The following is an 18,945-nucleotide window of genomic DNA, read 5'->3' on the forward strand; positions in this document are numbered from 1 at the left end:
CAATGGGCACCGTGGTTCCACACTTGGTCAGATTTCCCTGATTTGCCTTCCATGCTTTGCCTGTTGATCTACGTTCACCATCTACGAAGTGTCAATGGACCTACGGTCCGTAGATCACCTCCGTAGATGCCCTTTTCTGCATTTCTTTCAGCTATCTCTTTACTTCCGCGCCTAAATATCTTTCCTGCAAAACATGATAAAAACACACAAAAACCAATACAAAAAGGCCCTAGACACACACAACTATTACATGAAATGTGTTAAAAATACCATAAACTCACGGTATATCAGTATTGTTTCATATAATTTTTCTTTATGTCACAAGATACACTCCTTACTAGCTATATAAAAATAGATAAGAAAATAGTAATTGATCATAAAATGATCTTAAATTAAAGTAATGATTCTATAAATAATACTTTAAATTTTATTCATCTATTAATTTTAATTATTGAAAATTTTATATATTTTATATCATGATACAACCTCTATAAGATACTAGATATTTTCATTAGACAACAATTATATGATATGTATGCGGCAGAAAAAAGGAGAAGACTACAATTCCACAAAGATAAGGTAGACACTTAATGAAATGAAATATTTTTCACCATAGGTGATGTTATTCATATATTAAAATCAAATTTTTCTACTAAAGTATATATAACCATCATTCATGATAATAACCAAGTACACTTTTTGGTAAAATTACCTCTCTATGATAGTCTTACTCAAATATTAATTAAGTAATAATATTTTGTAAAAGATATGTTACATATAAAGATAAAATATTGAAATACTTATGGTAATCCTTATTAGTGTCATTCACATACTAAATTTCCAGTACGAATATTTAAGACAAAATTTGTACTTAAATGGTGTACATCATTTATGTTCATAACCTCAAAGAGGAAAGGCTATTAGTGACAATTTTTGAATGGATATTTTTTTCTATTTTGTTGGTTAGAATTGTTTACAAAATTGAGTGAAGTAAGAAATAATATTATTAAAGAAATGTCACTTTCTCCCATATTTAAAGTTTGAATTTATTTTAAAATGTTTTAATAATATCTGGTCATTTTGATCTCAAAATACAAGTAACTCTGTGACAATATGTATTAATAATTTTAAAACACTTGTGTTCATTCAATTATAATTATTTACTAAAAAGCTTTAATTTAGTAATATTAATTCTATTTTACAACATCATATGCTATATATATATATATATGAAGGAAATCTTGGTATAGTAGAGGGAAACCTAGCTTATACAAAGCTTCTCTGTACATATTATCCAAAATATTGTATTTCACTTTTCTTTTGCCAAAACAATTTGTTATTAGAACTGATAATACACAGGTATCAGGAGCTTAAGTCATCTACGACCACCTAAAGTTGTCCGCATAATTCACTTAGACACTTCAACTTATTCCTGTGCCAATTGAACACCTTATTTGTTTAAAAGTCATTCATATTAGACACAAAATGTTGACATGGCAAAAAACATGTGCTTCACTTTCTTTGAGCGCGTTAAGTTATCAAAAAACAATATATTTTCTTTTTTTTCCCCTTAACTTATGCACCTGAATTAATAATAAAGAAAAAATTAACTAACAAAAAAAAAAAAGGAGCAGTCGTCTTCTGAGTAGAATAGAACAGAAGCGATTTGGCAAAAAAAGCATGTGTATAGCGGTGTTCATATGGAAAGCGCATCCGCTGTATCCCTTCCTCCTAATCCTCAACAGAGATGAATACCACAATCGGTAGGCTATCTTTTTCTTCTTCTTCTATACATATTGTTTTCTGAGTTTTATTGTTTATGACTCGTTTGTTAATGTTATCATCAAGTCCAACGAAACCTTTGTCATGGTGGGAAGATAGTGATATACTTGGTGGAAGGGATGAAGTTGCTGGTGGGACTTGGTTGGCTTGTACTCGCACCGGAAGACTTGCTTTCCTTACTAATGTTCGAGAAATCAATTCAAATTCACATACCAAAAGTAGGGGAGACCTTCCTCTTCGATTCTTGAAGGTCATCAATTTTTATTCATTCTCATACCCTTTTACCTGGGCATTTCTATTTATCCATTAAAACGCCTAATTAACTTTTGATTTGCAGAGTGTAAAGAGCCCTCATGATTTTTCAGAGCAACTTTTGAAAGAAGTAGGTGAATATAATGGGTTTAACTTGATAGTAGCTGATCTTTGTTCAATGACTATGCTTTATATAACCAACCGACCAAAACACACCGGTATGTCCGTCACTGAGGTTTCACCTGGTATTCATGTTTTATCAAATGCAACACTAGACTCTCCGTGGCCTAAGGTAACAAATTCCTTTGCTTCCTCATTGATCTTCTTCTTGATGACTTTGTTAGACTATTTTTATACTTTTAACTGCACCCTGGGACTTCTATCACCCACGGCATGGTATCCATATATTGCTGTCAAGGTGAAGTGCATACCTCCAATGGTGATTTTAATATGAATTAACTCGTCATTTGTTTGTATGAAATGAACATTGATGTTTATGTTTATCCCAGTTAAGCTATATCCTGCCCTGCGCAGCAGTATTATAATTTATAGTTATGTTCCCAACTCCACTCTTGAGCAATTTTCTTCACAATTCTGGATGCATGCTTTGCTCCTACTCTATGTTCTAAAATATGTATGAACCCCACATCATTCTCCTTTATAAATTTATTCATTTCCCTATGCGTATTGAAGCCCCTCACATTCCGTGTGATGAGCGTATTGAAGTCTCAAAGGCTCTGAAGAGCTGGGAGGAAGCACGAGTACATGCAAAAAACAGAGATAGATGGAGAATTATCCCTGCTGCTATAGGGTGGTCAACCAGGAAAGAGAGGAATTCTAGGTGTTTTGAGAGCACAGAGAATAGTATGCAGAAAGTTAAACTAAACTGCACTGTGTTGTTATATTTTTGGTGTAATTAGGTATACTCAATTGAAATTGTCTCTATAGTTGATGTTTAGACTCAATTTAGGTTCAAAACATTAAAAATTGTTGTATATAATTTTGAACTTAAAAAAAAGTAAAAATATGTGCTGCAAATTTCACTGCTCTGAACCTAAATTAAGTCTAAAACATCAACTATAGAGACAATATCATTTGAGTATACCTGGTTACACCAAAAACATAACAACACAATGCAGTACTTATGTATATAAGGTTTCAGTACAACCCTTGTAACTGGCTGTGATATAATACAAAGTTACTGAGTTAAAAAAAAAGAAACTATAGGCAAAGGAGGTGCACTACCTCCAGGTGTCTCATCATGATAAGACCCTATCCTGTTGTGCATCAGGATGTCCCTGTCCTCCTAATGCTAGCTTGGGTGATAAGACCTCAAAATTATTACCAGTGGAAATGGTATCAGGTTTAGAGGTTGATGTACCCTTTGTTGCTGATCTCCTCTTAGTAATATGCCATTTATCCTCCAACCTAGCCTCACCAGAAGGAATATGACTAGACCCTGTCTCACCATGCAGAGGATAATCCGTTGAAACTTGTCACTCCTGCCTAAATTTCAGAGGACCTTGCTGATAGGAAATTAACCTTCTCTTGGTTTTTTGGACAACCCCTGATGAGTAGGTTTTTCTTCCCTCCACTCTGAAGAACATTCTGGTTAGTCTCTTGTGCCTGTTGCTTCTGTTCCCTTCTCAACTTGCCTTGGTCTATCTCTGGCACAGTCATCACCTAGCTGACAAACATGTGCCACGGTACATAGGTTTCCAAGCATATTGATTCACTTGATCAAACGTCCTACCATTAGGATGAAGTACCAGCACAGTTTGAGGGAGAGGTCTTGTAATGTCCATTTCCACCAAAACTCGCATAAGAGATCCTTTCAAGCTGTGTGCTACTTTCATCAGCCATAAAGAGGGGTTCCTAGTTCACTACTAGTTCTACTACTGAGGGATTCTGCACTCCAACAATTGAGAGGGAGATTGGGAAACTTCATCCACAAGGGAATAGTCTTCAGAACTTCAGTAGCAAAGTCAAAATTAGTAGTCCAAGTTTGGATAATAATAAGCTAGCATTGGGCATTTGAGGTCCAGTACATAAGATTTCATTTCTATCTTCGAAATAAGTGCATTTGAGGACAAAATACCCATCATCATGACAGTGTATCTTAGGTTTGGCAGTAAAAGACCATTTACTAGCAATGAACCTTTCCAGACTTGCAATGGTCGGTGAAGCTCCTATCACATAGAATATAAGAACAGTCTTCCACTTCTGAGTCTCTTTATCAATTTCAACTTTCGGAAGCTCCACGATCTTCTGTGTCCAACCTGGATTTTAGGAGCTATGAAAGTAAAGTCTTATACCTTTCTCAGCTAGCTTATTGCCCTTAAACAGGTTAGACCTAGCTTTGTCCCTTGAACCCCAATTACAATGGCCTCAACAGGTGCCTGAACACCCAGGTAATTTGGCCGGCCTCATGGATGTGGTTTACATCTAGTGTACTTCCTTTCCCTTTACCTTTGCTTCCAGATTCAACCCTAGCAAGCCCAGATTCAGTTACTGTTCCATTGGCTGGAACAGATCTAGACACTGAGGAAGTGTTTGCAGTCACTGCATGTGGCACACTCGATCCTTGTGGAACAAGGGAAAGGTTTCCAGTAGTGGTAGAAGGAGGAGTAGAGGTTTCACTAGTCCGCCTAAGTAGCACTGGCCATGCCTCTGAGGCTCCATTATCGGTGCTCCGAGGTGGTGATAACACTCTTTTGGCTAGATCCGACTGTTCACTCTTGCGCTTCCCATAACCAGTGACATGACAATCAAAAGGAACGAGTTTTTTCAGTCAGAAAAGTCTAAATCTTCCTTTGCTTTCCTTTCTCGGCCTAGCCATGCCGGCGAGCTGGTGCACTATAGTAGCACATTGACCTGTATAGGTAGGAGAGAGGACAGAAAAAAGTTAGCTTTCCTTCCATGAAGTAATTTAGATGGTCAATAACAGCAGTGTCAGCTATTAGTAGTTAATTTAAAAGCTTGAATAATTTCATCCGCATAGAAGAGGCGCGAAATTGGAGGGGTTTTATTGTTGATCTTAAAGGGCTCCCAAGTGTGGTAATCAACTGCAAGATTAATGTGGCGTGAGAGCATTTCCATGCATAAAATAAATAAATACGGGGATAAAGGATCTCCTTGACTAATCCCTCTAGTTGGTGAAAAACCAGGAGAACATTCTCCGTTAATGAGAATTTGAGTTGTGACTGTAGAGATACAACTCATAACAAGATTTACAAGATCAGGTATAAAATTAAAATTGACAAGGGTTGGCTTAATAAAGCTCCATTCTAGCCTATGATTGCCATTTTGAGGTCAATTTTTAGTAAATCTTGGTTCATTTGGCTTCAGAAGTTCTAAAGTGATCCAAGATTTCTTGAACTATAATAGCATTATCGGACGCTCTTCGATTTTGAAGCAAGCAGATTAGGATGGATGGATGAGGTTTGGCATATGAGGTTTAATATGATTTGCGATAATTTTGGGATTAGCTTGTATGTCCTATTGCATAAACTAATTGGTCTGTATTGAGCCATGGAAGATAGGCTTTGGACCTTAGAAATAAGACAAAGGAAGGTTTCATTTATTAGTTCAGAGATCTGCTTAGTGGAAAAAAATGTTATTGCAAAAATTGATGACTGACATCTTAAGTTGGAGCCAAAATTTTTGGTAGAAAACTGGATGTAATCCATCCGGCCCCGGAGATTTAAAAGGCTTAAAAAATTTAAGAGCAGTATTAATTTCCATTTCAGTTAGAGGAGAATCTAACATCATTAAGGAGTATACCACACTGGGAAGGAGAGTAGTATCGTGGAGATGAATCATGATCAGTAGTATATAAGTTTTCATAGTAATTAAGCACAGTACCCTTTATAATCACGCTTAATTAGTCAAACCAAAATATTCTTTAAGAGGCAGAAAGAACATGCAACATTTCTGAATTTAAATTGTTGGATAATTATGTTGTGGAGCGTTGAGATATATAGGTCACCACACATTGATGGACGAGGTTGATGAAAAAAGGGCCAGGTCATGGATATTATTAATTTATTTTAGCAACATGCAATTCTGGTTAAAAGAGATTCACTACCTAGATTAAGGGACAGCTTTATCAATTTATAAATAAGAAACTCACCCTGAGATCGTGTTAAATAGTTTTTAGGACCTCCCTATGATAAAACTCGACAAAGCTTATATAGAATAAACTAAAAAGTTCTAAGAGCAATAATTCAGTTCAGAAAGAGACGAGCATTACAATTTCAAGCATCCACATGAACATGAACATAGTAACAACAATTCATATGGAAAGTGTTTTTTTGTCTTCCCACACTTAATGTTCAATTCCAAAACTTCCTTCCTTTGATGACAGACTATTAACAGCGCAGGAAAAATAGTGTTGCAAAAGTTGGTAATGGTTTATATCTATAACTGCTCTACAAATGGTTGTTTTGGATATATTAATGCTAAGTCACACGCTCGTTCCAAGACCAAAAGGGGTAAAGGAAAAGAAGTGAACACAGATCCATACCCCTAGCTTTTTCGAAGGACATCAGACTTAAATGCAAAATCCTAAATTGTCCTGTACTTGTTGGTTGGCATGGTCTAACTTGTAACATGAGAGAAATTGAACAGTCTGCATTCGCATTGTTTCTCTAACTTGCAACTCAGGTTTTATGTTATAATACTGAAAGCATTTACCCTAATGCTTTTGGCTTCCATCAGTTCTCAAGTGTTTTTGCTTGCTGTCAACCTTGTGGAGCAGATTTCATTTTACTGGCTTGCCTGAGTTTCCCCCAAGCCAGTTTATCTTTTATGTTTCATTTGATTTTCTCTCTTATGCTGTTGTGTCCACTCTTCTCTTTTCTGATAGGTGCCTACATTTTTATTTTTATTTTTGATTTGGAGAATTCTGACTGTGTATTCAGCAGCATTAAGGTATGTTGGACACCATATTTACAATTCAGATCAGCAAAAAAGCTTGTCCTTTTTACAAGTACAAAGCTTCTAGAAAGTCTAGTAATGATCAAGTATTCTCTACATATTTTCCTTTACACCAAAAGTACAAATACTGTTTACATTCATCTTAATTCTCTGATTAGAGCTGCTATTGTCTTCAAAACACCTTGGATTTCTCTCTTTACACACAGTCCACCATAAACAAGCCTATAATAAATTCCACCTTTTCTTCTACCTTTCCCTTCCACATTGCTCCAGCACTTCACAACTTCAATCGTAAACTCTGCATGATCCAATTCAGTCCAGTCATGCTCAAGAAAATCTGCCAGACTGATCATTCTCTTGCAGTTTAACAACAAATGACTATTATTCTGAGCATTATCATGACATAGGAAGCATCTTGAGCTTAAATGAGTTCCCCTTCTTTGCAAAAGAATTGCCTAAGATTATTAAGAGTGCCGTTGCCTCCATATACTAACAATCTTTTTCGCAGTCTCAACGGCTGGAGTACAGTTTCAAGCAATTATTGGATGAGTATGGCGAATCTGAAATTCCAATAGGGAAGGCAGCTGAAAGAATAATGAGAGACTTGGCTAAAGAAGATAGCAACCTGCCAGGCATCTATTCCCCCGAGTGTGAGTACCAATTGAGCTCCATATTCGTTGACACTGAAATGTCCATGGTATTACTTTTACCTCCTCTCTTAATCTTTTTTCAACTTAAAGAAGCACTCACGTATTTGCCTGTTCTTGATTAAAAAAAAAAAAAAACCTTAACGGCCGGTGCATAGGGGCGTTTTGGCACAAGAAGCACTTCTTCACTGGCAGTGAGAAGTTCTGGTGACGCAACCTTTTATGAAGTGTATCTTGAGAAGGATGTATGGAAGGAGCAGCAGATGACCTTTGCAATTGAGAAAATGATAGATGGTGTTGTTTCTACGTCCTAAGGCACTCTTCGAACATGAACCACCAAGATGCAGAGACGCCAATGTTTGTGATCTTTCCAATGGACAAAGCGCAGAGTTATCTTCCTGTCCTAATCTGCATAATCAAATACTATTTTAGTTATCCTATTGTTGAATTTCATTTCTCTTGCTCCAGGACCTCTTTGCAAAATCTTCTATGGATGATGCAGTGGTTCTGCTTATTAAGAGGTACCATATTAGTGTATATCTAAATCTTAGCTGCTGGCATTAGAATAAGTGTTGCAGCTAAGCTGTGTTGTATAATATGAATGTACACTTGGCAGGCACTGATACTGATTTATGAAAAGCATATTTAAAAAATGGTCATAACTCATAACTTCCATTTCTGTGACAGTGATGACTTTTGACTTCTTTTTTTTATTATTATTATTATTGAAATGGCTATGTTGAATGTGTTAGTTTCTCATTTTCTTTTACCCTGTCTTTTGCTTGTTGACAAGCTCGATGAGGAATGCCTGCTTCTGAATCTTGATAGTTCTACAGCGAGGGACGTCAATGGTATATTTTAATTGACAGGAGAATTGAATTTGTAGGCCACTTAATTTTGTTTATTTTTTTGTTTTATGGCCATTTTATAAGAGATTTGAATTTATTTATTTTTTTCTCAAGAGATCTCATTATTGATGCATTTAAGTACTAGTTCTTGAATGCACGTGGTGTATTTCATATTAATTTGTTTAAAATCTAAAACACAAAAAAAAAAAAAAAAAAAGATTAAACAAAAATTCAAGAAAATTCTTTTTTCATGAATTTGGTCATAGTCTAAGTTGGCAACGGCATCAAATAATAAGAAAATTGTTATGATCTCAACAAATATGGGGTTCGAAGTAAAATAAAGAAACATAGCAGAATAAGATTCTAGTGCTCAGATCGTGCGATCTGTATGGTAAGGATGGCCGAAGGTACTCCGTACTCGTTGGAAGGTAGTCAGTCAGTCACTGATGATAAACTAGCTCGAACTGTTGAAAGATTTGTTGACCTCACAACATAATTAGGATGGAATCCAAGGCATGCTAGAGCTGATTCTCGATAGGCTCAGAACACTGAATTTGATAGAATTCAAGAAATAATTAATCACTACATTTGACAAAATTATGGTGTTGATATGAAGAGTTCAATAAACATGGACAATTGATGAGTTCCTAAAAATAAGACAATTTCAAAATATATTTAAATTATTATTAAAAACAATAATTACTACTTCTTTTGTAATTTTTTTAATCTTTAAAAAAGAAGAACAAAAGAAACTAAAGACAATTCGAACAAATGAGGAGGAGCATGCAACGCTTGAAAGAAATACACAACCCCCTAAATATGTAATTCTTATTAATTAAAATTAATTATTTGTAATTTGTAATTATATTTTTATTTTTACAAAAAAAATTAAGAATTACTTAAAATTAACGTGACATAACCATTTTATTTAAAATTTATATAAAGATAAAAATTAAAAATTTGAAGATCTGTTTTAAAATTAAAAATTAAAAATTTTCAAATTTTTTATTTAAATAAAATTGGAATATAAAAATTGAGTAACTAACTAAATATTACAAATCTGTATTTTTCCAGAAAAAAAAAACGTATGTCAGCACCAAAATAGGGAATTTAGTTTTTTTCTGGTATTTATCTTCAAATAAATAACCATATCAGTTAGGTTTTTTTAACTCGGTGTTAAAGATATAATTGTTTACAATACAACTGAAATAATTTATCTATGTATTACTTTTCCTAGAAACACACTAATCCATGACACTCCACTCAAAATAAGAAAACAAAAAATTATAACACATTATTTTATCATCTCAAATAACCATATCATAAATCAGATATCATATATAAAAGATGCGCATCCACGAAGGAGGATTTTCACTCATCTTTATTTCTCATTTTTTAATCATTTTTCTTATTATAGTTTTTGAATATTTAAAATTTTATTTTAAAATATCAAATTAATGTAATCTAATTTAGCTTTAAAAATTAGTCAAATCGATTCTCAAAAACAATAACATAACAACTAAAAAGAAATGGAGGAAGCAAAGTGAACAAAGAGCAGAACTTAAAAAGAGATCTTCACAACTAAGTCCAAACTACGGGTGAGCATGATATGGTACGGTACGATATTTGAAAGTTTCGATATCGTAATTTCGGTATTCGGTTTTTAAAATGTATATCATTATCATATCAATTTAATTCGGTATGGTTCGGTATATTGAAGTTCGGTTTCTACATTTTACAGTATGGTAATCGGTAACCATAATTTGTTCAACTTCGACTAATATATACTCGTATAATAGAGTATTATGACTTCGACAATTAAAAAAAAGTCTTAATTGTATCATACTAACACATTACACATGTAGAAATATATATGCAAAATAAAGTACAAACAACTCCTTTTGTTAATCAATTACAATTCAAATACATTTCAATCAAAATAGAGTAGTCAAAATTTTAGCTTCTAAACATTTAGTTTATACTAATACTAGGTTGCATATTTGTTACTAGTATTTTAATAATGTATATGTTATTTATGTAACTATATACTTCGATATGTTATATCTAAATATCAAATACGTATCGAATATAAAAAAAATAGAATATATATCATATACCACACCAAATACCATTATATTAAAATTACAGTGTTAAATTTTTTGATATAATATATATGAAATTTTGATACATACCATACCATGCCTACCCCTAGCCCAAACTCTCTTTTCATTATTCTTTATCTGTTTCGTAATTAGAAAAATTTGCAACAAAGATTTCACAACAAGGAATTAGGGGTGTTCACGGTTTGGATAAAAACCGATCCAAACCGAAAAACCAAACCGATAAAATAAAACCGATTTTATTTGGATTTGGTTTGGTTTGGTTTTAGATTTTTGAAAACCGATAGTATTTGGTTTGGTTATGGTTTTATTCAAAAAAAACCGAAGAAATAACCGAACCGAACCGATGAATTATATACATATATTTTATTAATATACATACTTAATATATTATTTTTATAAACAATTTTAAAGATCTTATACATACTTTCATTAAAATTTCTTTATAATTTACTTATTGAAAGCAAAAATGCCCAAGATGAAACATTTATCTTATTAATTTCATGTATATGAGTGTCTATATCAATTCTTTGTGGGACTGAAAATGTTATTGTCTCTTCCTTCTAGGCCAATATAGTGAATTTTAAAGCTTTATTGATAGTAAATTTAGTGATTGAAAGTTTACTAATTTAAGTCATTCTAACTATTTTTCGTTTTGAATGGATTGTTGTCACTTTTTTCACATTTTAAATGAATTGTTTCTTTTATTTTTGTGTATGGTTAATAACCGAATAACCGAACCAAACCAAACCGAAACCGATAATAACCAAACCGATAAATGTATATTGTATTTGGTTTGGTTTGGTTTTGATAATTTTAAAACCGATCAAGTTGGTTTGGTTTTGGTTTTGACCAATAACCGATCCAAACCAACCCGTGAACACCCCTACAAGGAATCAAAAGGCTTGACAATTGACATGACTATTAATGAAAGCTAAATTATTTTTTGACTGTAAACTTTCGTTAGGATCGAAATAATTAGGTGTAATGCGAAAGTTAGCAAAGTAAACCTCCAAAGACTACGAGTAAGAAGACAAACAAGAAATATACCAAAAGACACAAAGATTTAACGTGGTTCGGTCAATCGACCTTCATCCACAAAGGAGATGAGGAATCCACTATATCAATATGAGATTACAAAATATAGAGAAAAATAACATCAACCAATTCTCTCGGAATACAAGGAGGTTCACAAATTCTCTCTCATAACCAAAACTCTCAAAACCCTTAGAACAACATTGTGAATGTTGATTAAGTTAGAAGGAATAAACCTATATTTACAGAGTCCTATATAAACCTTTTCCTACAACAAAAAGACCAGTCAAATCTTAAACCTTCTCCTAAAAATATATATTTTATAATCATTTTGTGTGAATTTTTTTTGTATTTCACCTTTAAAGAAAGCAGAATTTGTTATTTTCCAAAATATTTCTCTTTCTTTCTTACTATATTTTTTATGTTGTGTGTAAATTCTCAAACTACTATTCTATTTGTTTCGTAAAGTTTTGAGGTAATAACTCAAATGGTCACTCAACTATGAACTTTTTTCTCAGAAAGTCACTCAACTATGAGTTATTTTCTCGGAAAATCACTGAACTTTGATAAAGTCACTCAACCATGAGTGTTTTACTTAAAAAGTCACTCAATCTATTCAATTAATTTTTTTTAAGTCTTAGTAATTTTTTTTAAAAAAAGAAATAATTAAGTATCCATTTGAACTGCCAATGCTAAAATAATTATGTAACATCGTCAGTATACTATGCTTTCAAACGGTAGAGAAGTTCCCATAAACAGAGATTAAATTTTATGTGAAAATATTTTTATTTAATATATTTCCAAAAGAACCTTGTCGGCTTCATAGACAAGCATATATAAATAAAACGACGGGCTATTCTTCTTCTCGAACTAGTATATTTCCTTCATCTCCCAGTTGCTATCCATAAATGGAGTTAGTAATTTGGTCTGTCTGAATTTTGACTCATCGAGTGAGGTATTTTGACTATTTACTTTTACAATTGTTCCTCTTTAATTTGTCCAGCGTTGAAGGGAATTTCTCTGTTTGTTTCCTCTTTTGTAGTCGTCTTTGTTACAAATGTTCGAATCTCATTAATTTGTGAGGGCAGAGTGTCCGGATGGACTTTTTAAAACGTGAGACCATTGAAATCTGCTCCAACTTGAGAAAAACAACGAAGATAGATAACAAAGCAATAAAGGGCCACGAAATAGTGGAGACCAATTCTCGATAGTGCTAAAACTAGCTAATTACTAATACTTTCTTCTTCTTTTTCCTTTTCCTTTTCCTGTTCATGTTGCAAGTTCAAATAAAGTCCTACTTATTCAATTAAGGAGGACTTTATTTCCAAATTTGAGACAAATCAAGTAAGTCAAAATAGAAAATATTGGCATTCGCAAAGTATTAATTGAAATATTTCTATCAAATGGTATTTTCGGTTATATTTGAAAAAAAGAACTAAGATAGCCAGTGCTTTACCGCATTTTTAAAGATTCATTTGCAACTTAATGAAGAAAAATATATATTACAAGAGTATACCATTTTATAAGTCGGATTGTTTATAATTAACATAGAGGAGATGAATTAATGCATTTAGATATAGAGACTCGAAATCAGAGTATTTATTAATTTAACAGTTGAAGCCAAGCTTAAGTGTATGTTTATATAATATCCCACAAAGAAATAATGACGGGAGTGTGCTAATATCCCCATATTCTATCAAATAAAGGTCACAAACATAATGAAGATTATACTGTTGTAGAAATGTCTATTATCATGAATCCAAATTAGTCAGTCCCAACATAATTAAATATGTCCTTTTATACATTAGATTAAAAATTGCAACGCTTTATATGTTTTGAATGTACTGATCAAAACCAAAACAAGTAAAAATGTCTTTTGACAATGCAAATTAGTACCATCAACGATTTTGAAGGACTTGCTGAGACGTCAATTCAAATGGTCATACATTATTTCACCAAACTCCAAAAGATGTACTTTTATATTTACATTAACTTTGACAACTATACACCAAATATAATAAGATGTTTTCATGGTACCACCTATATTAATTTAGTGAAGTTTTGGTGTATATATGTTTAGGAAGTTGGTAAATACTCTATAACTCCTATGGGAAATAATATATTCATTTCGTTCATTTTTATTTGTTCATTATTCTAAAAATAGATTTCTACTATTATTTTGAAAGACCTAAAGACTAAATATCAATTAATATTAATATTATGATAAAATTATACTTTCTCCGTCCATTTTTAATTGTCATGTTGCATTTTTTAAAAGTCAATTTGATTAATTTTTAAAGTTAAATTATATTAGATTAATTCGGTATTTTAAACAAAAAAATTAAATATTCAAAAACCATACGAAAAGTAGTATAAATTACAGTTTTTTATATTATATAATGTTAGTCAAAATTCTTATAATCTGACTCTAAAAAAGGAAAGTAGGAGAATTAAAAGTGGACGGACGGGTATTAATCAAATGTAAAGGGAAGAAATAAAAGTGACGGAGGGTGTAATAATAAGTATTGATATTGAGATTTGACAAGTTGATAGAAGCAGGTCATGTCATGTCTGCTTAATTTTGTGTGTTTGATGCTTGGAGTTGCTTCTGTCTGTCTGTATCTGCATCTGAGTCTCAAAACTAGTATTTCTTGTTCCAAAATTAGTGTTTTGTTGGAGCTTTCTTTTTCAGTCGGCCTATCTGATATACATACATACACTTTGTGAGTTCGATTTGGAGTTGTTTTCCCCTCTTTTCGATTATTAATATGATTTACTTTTCTTTTTATAAATGGAATTTTGTAGAAAAAAAGGACTTTTTGCTTCAATTGTTAGTTAGTTTGCTTGAAATTATATGCATATTTTTAAGGATTTGAATGAGTATGTATGTATGTATGAAGCTGACTTAGACAAAGGGCTCTTGAAAGAATCTGACCCAACACATAACATAGAATTTTGTATTACCCGTGCTTTGCTCTTTGATTTTTCTCTGCAACATGTAGCACTTTGAAAAATATTCCTATTGCTTTTTCCTCTGAAGTGATAAGCTGAACATCACCAATTTATTACTGAGCCACTTTTTCAAAACAAGTTGCTCGAGAACCTCCAACGCTTTATTATCTTTGACACCTTACTAATAGTAATATACCTGTGACATTATTACTTCTCCTTTAAATATGAAGATATAGCTCATGCTTTTTAACATCTTCCAGCTTATGTTTTACTTGCATGTCTCATATGTTCACTATATTACAGATTACTGAGGACCCACCCGCAATTTCTTCAAAGAACTCAAACTAGAGCCATATATATATATATATTGAGAACAAAAACAGTAAGACAATATATCTCTTACTATTTTGCTTATATTAAATTTCAAGTTATAACCTGCTCTCATTGTTCCCCATACATGTATCACTCATATAAAATAGTATGGGGAACGATCTCCAAGATTTGCTCTTTTAGTCTTTGGTTATGATGTATCTATCTCTATTTACAATAAAGTTTTCGTGAGTTTACTGTTACATGTTGTTAACATGAATTACAGTCTATTTGGACTCACTTATTTCATTTCCTCTTCCGCCACATGCTTTTCTCTGTCGCAAATACATCTTCTTTGTTTAACATCTATGATTTTTTCCCACAGTAACGTCTACTATCTGGAAAAAATTAATTTTTGTGATTGTTTATAGCGATAAACTTCATATGTTCATTGCCAATGTCGATAGGCTGTCCAACACTTTGTCTCTATGCTGGTAAAGTAGTACATTTCTGCTTATTTAAGTGTTCATCGATTCTTGGTGAACTACTTTGAACTCTGCAGATCCTCATTTCAAAACTAATTTTTTTCAAACACCTCAAAAGTGCTTCAATGCAATGGACTCTTTTGTTGCTCAGTAACATAGTAGATTAGAGTTTCTTATTTTCTTTGTCACAGGTCGCATTTGGAGTCTGTGTGTTCTGTTCCCACTAAAACCATTTGGGTCTTTTCCTCGTGTATATCAGTTCTGATCTCTTCCATTTTCGGTCAAAATTATAGATGAGACAGAGGAAGAGGGAGATGGAAGTGGACACACACAATGCATCCATATTTTCCCTAAAGAAAACAAGTTAAGTTTTTATGAGAGTGTAGCTTTTGTCTTCTTCTCTTCTTCGTCCCTTTTCAGAAGTGAGGGATGACTGCCAATGTTGCTGTAAGATATATCAAGTAATGATCAGAAACCTCCTTTTTTCCTCAATCTATCAATTTTTGCTGCTCGAATTTAGCGTTATACAAACTAGGCAGATACACAAAATAGCTTAACCTCACTTTTATATGTATCTGTTTTCCATTAGTTGTATAATAAAGCTCTTTTGTTATAGTTTGATTTTCCAGCTGCTGGATCCATTTATTCATATATCTACTACTACACACCGCTTATCTTTGTATTCCTTCTTTGCTCTTTAACTTTATTGCATGTATCTAAATCAACTATGCCTGGAAATACATTGATATTACGGGCACCACTTATCTAGTCTTGTTTAGAGAAATGTAGTACTTTTGAGCTACTCTTTAATTTCTTTACTCAAAAAATCTTTTTGGTTCCTAAAACTGAAGGTATGATGAATATGTGTTTGTGGAACAAAAAAATGGAGGGCAGCAGGTCCAGGTTGATGGAAGAAAAAAACAAAAAAAGATCACTTGATTGGGAATTTGATATAAAAAGCATGGCAGAAGATATAAATCTTGTTTTGAAAACCATGGTTTGGATTCTAGGAAATCATAAAAACACAACTGTTCTCCAGTTTAAATTGTTGTTGAAGAGCTTACAAATTCAAAAGCTATTCATGACCCTTGTTCTTAGGGTTCTCAACAAGGTATAAATCAATGTCTCTTCTCTTTAATTTGTCTCTTTTTTATTATTATATGCACAAAATTCATGAATTACTAGTATTGTTATTTTTAGGAATATGCTTGTGAACAAGAGACATTGAATAAGATTTGGGATTTGAAGATGGAGCATATGAAATTGATTACCGATGCACGTGCTGAGTTGAACAAGGTACTCAAAATTTAAATAATATGTATCTTATTAGAAATTTGAAGGAGTAACAACCTAAGAGTTCATATAAACTTATTTACTTCGTGGGACTAATGAATTGTCAATAAAGATTGGGAATGACAAACGGAAGAAAAAGAAGAGGAAGATGGAGAAATTAGTTGAGGATGATGAAAACAACAACGTTATTGATCATGATGGAAATCAACTCGTTCTATGCGTTGAAAAATTGCAAGAGTTACAAGAGGAGTTGGAGAAGATTAACAAAGAGGGGAGTGGTGAGTTGTTGAAAGTTGCGCAAAAGTACAATCGGAACCGTCAACCGTTCTATGACAAGAGAACAAATATTATTAAAGATATTCCTGGCTTTTGGTCGACAGCTTTCCTGAGGCATCACGTACTTGGTGGGCTTGTATGTACTGAAGAGGACTGCAAGATTTTCGAGTTTCTAAGCTCAATCAAAGTGGAAGTCTCTCAAGATGTCAAATCAGGTTATATCATTATCTTCAATTTTGATTCAAATGAATATTTTGAGAATACAAAGCTTTGGAAGAAGTATGGGTGTACTAAAATTAGTGCATCGTCAATACAATGGGCACAAGGCAAGGGAGTTGATGAACGAAGCTTCTTTAAGTGGTTCAGTGAAGTTGATAAAATGGATGAAATCGGTAAGATAATCAAGGATGAGCTGTGGTCCGATCCTCTCTTTTGTTTTCATCACGAGGCAGATGAAGATAAGGTAGTGAAGGACAGTGAAGATGAAGAACAAAATGATTAGAGGTTGGGCCCTTGTTATTCAAATGCCTTAGAAATGGTTTTGCACTATTCACAAACTTTACAGCAGGGGCACTCTATAAATGAGGAGTTTAAATTGTCTCATCTTCATGATTTGGTATTAGTCATGTGTACAAATTTCTTTTGTTTAAAGGTATATATGAAATTTTATGTCCATAGAAAGAAGATTCATTGTCCGTTTATTCAGATGTGTGATCTCATCTCCTTAGCAATAGAACTGCTTAATTAGTTCGTGGTGAGCTTGCTGATTAATCTGAGAATGGACTAGATTGTAGCACATTACAAGTATTTCTTTATGTACAGTAACATTGCGCGTGCATGCAGTTTATTATTTAATATGATTTTTCACACATAAATCAGGTTATAGTTTCTCATTGAAGCTGGTTACTAGCATCCGTAAAGACCAAAAAGCTTCAAACTACAACTTCCATCTGAGCTATGCACTTAGGTGTTACACTATTGATTCATTGTAGTTTGTCAAAATTCATTAGGTTTAATTTATTTTGAGTATAGGTATAACTCGTTGTATTGTGTTGCCTTGTGTGGTGAGATTATAGTTTTTTTTCTTGTATATGCATGTCGTCTAGAACTTTACCACAAATGTGGTGTAAGGCAAAATCCTAAATATGGCTTGTCTTGGAAAATGACCCTAGGCCCTCTTTGCCTAAAGTTTTCTTCCCTTGGCATTAATCTTAGTTAACCTATTCCTTGGAAATCATGTAGCACCACACCTTGACCTTTTCGAATCCACCATTCTAGCACTTCTCCTCCTTAATGGCTAGTGATGAAAATATGGATTGAAAGCGTAAGTTTGAGGGAATGCAAACGAAGTATAAATCGGCAAACACCTATGTTTGAGGCTCATCAAAGAATGAAAGAAGAATGTGTTATGGCACCAAATGTGTGAATCGAAAAGTGCTTTATTCAGGTGTGTTCATTGTGCACAATTGACAAATCTATTAGTCTCCTAAAGTCTCTCAGCCCAATTAAGAGAATTTCACCCCAAGTCTTTGTCATTACTTAGGTGTCGAATTAATTTTCTCATCATCATTATATGCCTCAAGTTAGTTATCCTATCTCTGGCTCAACCTAAAAGATGCGGGTTGGTAGCCCTAAGTCCGTAATAATGATTTGTTTTCCTAATCTTAACCTTTTTTGTCAAGCAAGTTAGAATACAGACGAGTTCTTAATGTTTGCAACCATTAAAAACAATCTTTATTAAAGAACCTTAATATAAAATGATCACCCATTCATGCAAAGATTTTGTTATAAAGAATCAATTATCCTCATCTCTACTCTAAGTTCAATAACCCTTACTCATAATTAGTTGTGAATATATGTGTGTTCATACTCAAAAATTAGCTAAATTATATATGAATATGGTGATTGGATGTGTAAATACATCCAGATCAATAATCATCACAAACGGTCTTTAACACGCGGGGTTACATCGATAATTTGTTGGCTATTAAGTGAGCGACTAGACCCT

General features: G+C 33.0%; 2 protein-coding genes across 3 annotated transcripts; both read left to right on the forward strand.

The window, feature by feature from the left end:
- Positions 1-1,623: 1,623 nt before the first annotated feature.
- Positions 1,624-8,303, forward strand: LOC102602561 (transport and Golgi organization 2 homolog). 2 transcript variants are annotated; one of them, XM_006361477.2, is made up of 5 exons: positions 1,624-1,763; positions 1,849-2,032; positions 2,120-2,326; positions 7,481-7,669; positions 7,778-8,303. In XM_006361477.2, exons 1-5 carry the CDS (start codon positions 1,681-1,683, stop codon positions 7,931-7,933), a joined length of 819 nt encoding a protein of 272 aa, XP_006361539.1. In that variant the 5' UTR covers positions 1,624-1,680; the 3' UTR covers positions 7,934-8,303. The 2 variants fall into 2 exon arrangements, with proteins under 2 accessions (XP_006361539.1, XP_015170812.1); XM_015315326.1 differs by having other exon boundaries at positions 7,767-7,918.
- A 5,880-nt stretch (positions 8,304-14,183) lies between these two features.
- On the forward strand, positions 14,184-17,767 carry LOC102602898 (NAP1-related protein 1-like). Its single transcript, XM_006361478.2, has 5 exons — positions 14,184-14,345; positions 14,878-15,731; positions 16,220-16,479; positions 16,569-16,664; positions 16,774-17,767. The coding sequence occupies exons 2-5, from the start codon at positions 15,662-15,664 to the stop codon at positions 17,437-17,439; spliced, it is 1,092 nt and encodes a 363-aa protein (XP_006361540.2). The 5' UTR covers positions 14,184-14,345; positions 14,878-15,661; the 3' UTR covers positions 17,440-17,767.
- The last annotated feature ends 1,178 nt before the right edge of the window (positions 17,768-18,945 follow it).

This window comes from Solanum tuberosum, unplaced genomic scaffold (genome assembly GCF_000226075.1).
Source record: "Solanum tuberosum cultivar DM 1-3 516 R44 unplaced genomic scaffold, SolTub_3.0 scf00359, whole genome shotgun sequence".
In the NCBI taxonomy this organism is placed as follows: domain Eukaryota; kingdom Viridiplantae; phylum Streptophyta; class Magnoliopsida; order Solanales; family Solanaceae; genus Solanum; species Solanum tuberosum.

Excerpts from the sequence above, each read along its gene's own strand:
- LOC102602898 (XM_006361478.2), top strand. The coding sequence starts at position 15,662 with ATGAGACAGAGGAAGAGGGAGATGGAAGTGGACACACACAATGCATCC. Across the intron at positions 15,732-16,219 it reads ATTTTCCCTAAAGAAAACAA|GTATGATGAATATGTGTTTG; the intron begins GTTAAGTTTTTA and ends CTAAAACTGAAG. Across the intron at positions 16,665-16,773 it reads CACGTGCTGAGTTGAACAAG|ATTGGGAATGACAAACGGAA; the intron begins GTACTCAAAATT and ends TTGTCAATAAAG.
- LOC102602561 (XM_006361477.2), top strand. The coding sequence starts at position 1,681 with ATGTGTATAGCGGTGTTCATATGGAAAGCGCATCCGCTGTATCCCTTC. Across the intron at positions 1,764-1,848 it reads AGAGATGAATACCACAATCG|TCCAACGAAACCTTTGTCAT; the intron begins GTAGGCTATCTT and ends GTTATCATCAAG. Across the intron at positions 7,670-7,777 it reads TTGACACTGAAATGTCCATG|GGGCGTTTTGGCACAAGAAG; the intron begins GTATTACTTTTA and ends GCCGGTGCATAG.